This window comes from Pediculus humanus, genomic scaffold (assembly GCF_000006295.1).
Source record: "Pediculus humanus corporis 1103172107627 genomic scaffold, whole genome shotgun sequence".
Lineage (NCBI taxonomy): Eukaryota > Metazoa > Arthropoda > Insecta > Psocodea > Pediculidae > Pediculus > Pediculus humanus.
Window position 1 is genome coordinate 2010 of NW_002987240.1, and position 2624 is coordinate 4633.

The 2624-nt window shown below is 25.3% G+C and overlaps 1 protein-coding gene across 1 annotated transcript in view; it reads left to right on the forward strand.

Moving 5' to 3' along the window:
• Positions 1-298: 298 nt before the first annotated feature.
• Positions 299-2624, forward strand: part of Phum_PHUM253300 (myophilin, putative) — a gene marked incomplete at both ends in the record, with an annotated part of 8692 nt that continues 6366 nt past the window's right edge. Inside the window, one exon of the mRNA XM_002426382.1 lies at positions 299-352. Within this exon, the coding sequence (XP_002426427.1) occupies positions 299-352 (54 nt within the window). The remainder of the gene's footprint in view (positions 353-2624) is intronic.

Sequence of the window (2624 nt, forward strand, 5' to 3'; positions counted from 1 at the left end):
ATGTAATTTTCGGTTTTAAAACGGTTCAGAGGTGAATAATACGAATTTGATATATACAGGTTTTCTTTTTAGTCTATGACGTAACATTATATCTCTAAGAAAATCACGTGATTCAAATCGATGACTGCGCGCAATAATTTTATTCCAACGAACATTGAAACGTTTCAGATTCGTTTTAAAAGTGGTCTTAGTAAGATTTACTGTGTTTTTTTTTTTCTTGACACTTGAAGTGTTGTAAATATTTTTTATTTATTTTTTTTATTATTTTTAACTTTTTTTTTTTTAAACTTTGAATAAAATGGCGAGTACAAGGGCTACAAAATCAGGTTTTGCCGCCGAAGCTCAAAGAAAGGTAAAAATTTTTGAGTTATTATCAACCTTATTTTATTTAAAAAACCAACCAATTTTTGTTTAAATAAAACAAAATTGCATTGTATTCATAAATTACAAGCGTGACAAGCATTTATTCATGTTTTCATAGTTTTACAGTAAAATTGTTTGTACTTGATTTTTTTTTTTTTTCTTTATTAAATTCTCAGGTGTTAAGTCTTACATTATTCTTTCTTAATTGTGAGAATTACTTAATGAGTTTAAATTTTAATTTGGCAACAGATGTTAATGTTAATAATTTTTATGCTTTGTGCACAATGTTTTTTTTTTCATAATTTTTTCTTTTTTTTTTTTTTTGAAACATAATTCTGTAAATATTTGGTTAATGTGACATTTGATTACATTTCTTATTTTTTTCTGTTTAAATTTGTCAAGTTAGGTTAATCTAAACTGTTTCATAAGGAAAGGGAATTTTGGTTTTTTGAATTAAAATTATTATATTAATAAGTTTTTTATTAATTAAAGCAATGTTGATTTTTAAATTGAAAACTTTTAGGTAATAATTCAATTCACAATAAATAAATTTTTTCATTATTATTCGCTTTTTTTCCAAGATCACTTCTAGAGTTGTAAATTTTTTCGAATTTCAAAATAAGTTTTCCAAAACTATTTAATCGCTTTATTTTTTTTAATCTAAAAATTTTGATTGAATACTTTTTGAACACTTTTGAATACTTTTTGAATACTTTTTAACTTAATCTTCTGCTACATTTTTTTTTCTAGTGTAAAAATTGAAAAAATAATATTCGTTTAACTTAAACTTGTTTTATACTATCAATCGAGAATTTCTCGAATATTATTTAAGAGTAATGTACCTTGACGATAATACCTTTGAATTGTGCCTTTGAATTTATTTTTTTTTCATAACATCAAATATTATTTAAACTAATAAGAAACAATATTTTTTTGTGTTTCTTCTTAAAACTTGACATCTTTTTGTCTTTTTTTGTTTTCGATTAAGTACAGATACCCACAAACATATATTTATGTATATACGAATATATTTTACCTTTAGTTACACTACTCGGAATAATAGATTTTAAAATTATTCACATTGCATTATATAAATCATAAATGTTTGTCACAAATTTCAAATTTATTAAATTTTTGCAACAAAAAAATAGGATATGAATAGTTTATATTTATCTTATGGTTGTAGATATAAAACAAATAATCTCAAGGCATAATTTTTAAAGGAAATCATAAAAAAAAATGTGTTTACAAATTAACATCCTCGAATAATAGGTCATCAAATCATGAGGGGATATACCTATAATAGGCTAGAAATTAATTTAAATTATTTTTGTGTGAGTGAGGTGTCATGTCCATTTCAAACGTTAAGGTGTCGAGTAAGAAATCAAGTTTGTAATTTATTTTTGTATTCATGAGGCGATTTGATTATTATTATTATTTTTACATACGTCGTCATTTTCTAGCCTTTTTGAATTTTCAACAGCTTTCCTCCTTTCTTATATATACGTTTAGTAAAAATTAAATTCATGCCAAGGATAAATAAATACAACTTTTTTTTTTTTTCTATCCAATGATGTGATGCCTAAATATGGATATACAATTTCGGTTTAATCATGAGTCACATGTATGTCATGGTTTGATTCTTAATCCGTTCGTTCGATTTTATTACTATTTACGTCACTAATATTAGATAAAATATTTCAATAAGATTACTTATGGTTAAATTAAATAGAAAAAAAAAAAAAAAAAAAAAAAAAATTCGCGTAATGTTTATGAGAGAGAGAGAGAGAGAGAAAATTTTTTTTTTTTTTTTCAAAAAAAAACGTCTGATATTAATTCTATTAATTTTTTAACCTTGTTAAAAAAAAAAAATTGACGGTTATTTATGAAAGTAAATTTAAAAAAAATATTTTTTATAACTCCCATGGTCATCGCATTAAGGTTCGCATTGTGTTGCATCCTCCAAATCTTAAAGATGAGATCATATCTTTTTTCGTTAAATACATTCATCAAATGTTTACCTATGTTTGACCGAGGAGGAGGAGGAGGAATAAAATATTTATTCCGTTTATGACTTTGAAACATCTTTGGCGATTATTCCGCCAAAAGTTTTCCCTCTCTCTCTCTCTCTCTCTCTCTCTCTCTCTCTCTCTCTCTCTCTCTCTCTCTCTCTCTCTCTCTCTCTCTCTCTCTCTCTCTCTCTCTCTCTCTCTCTCTCTCTCTCTCTCTCTCTCTCTCTCTCTCTCTCTCTCTCTCTCTCT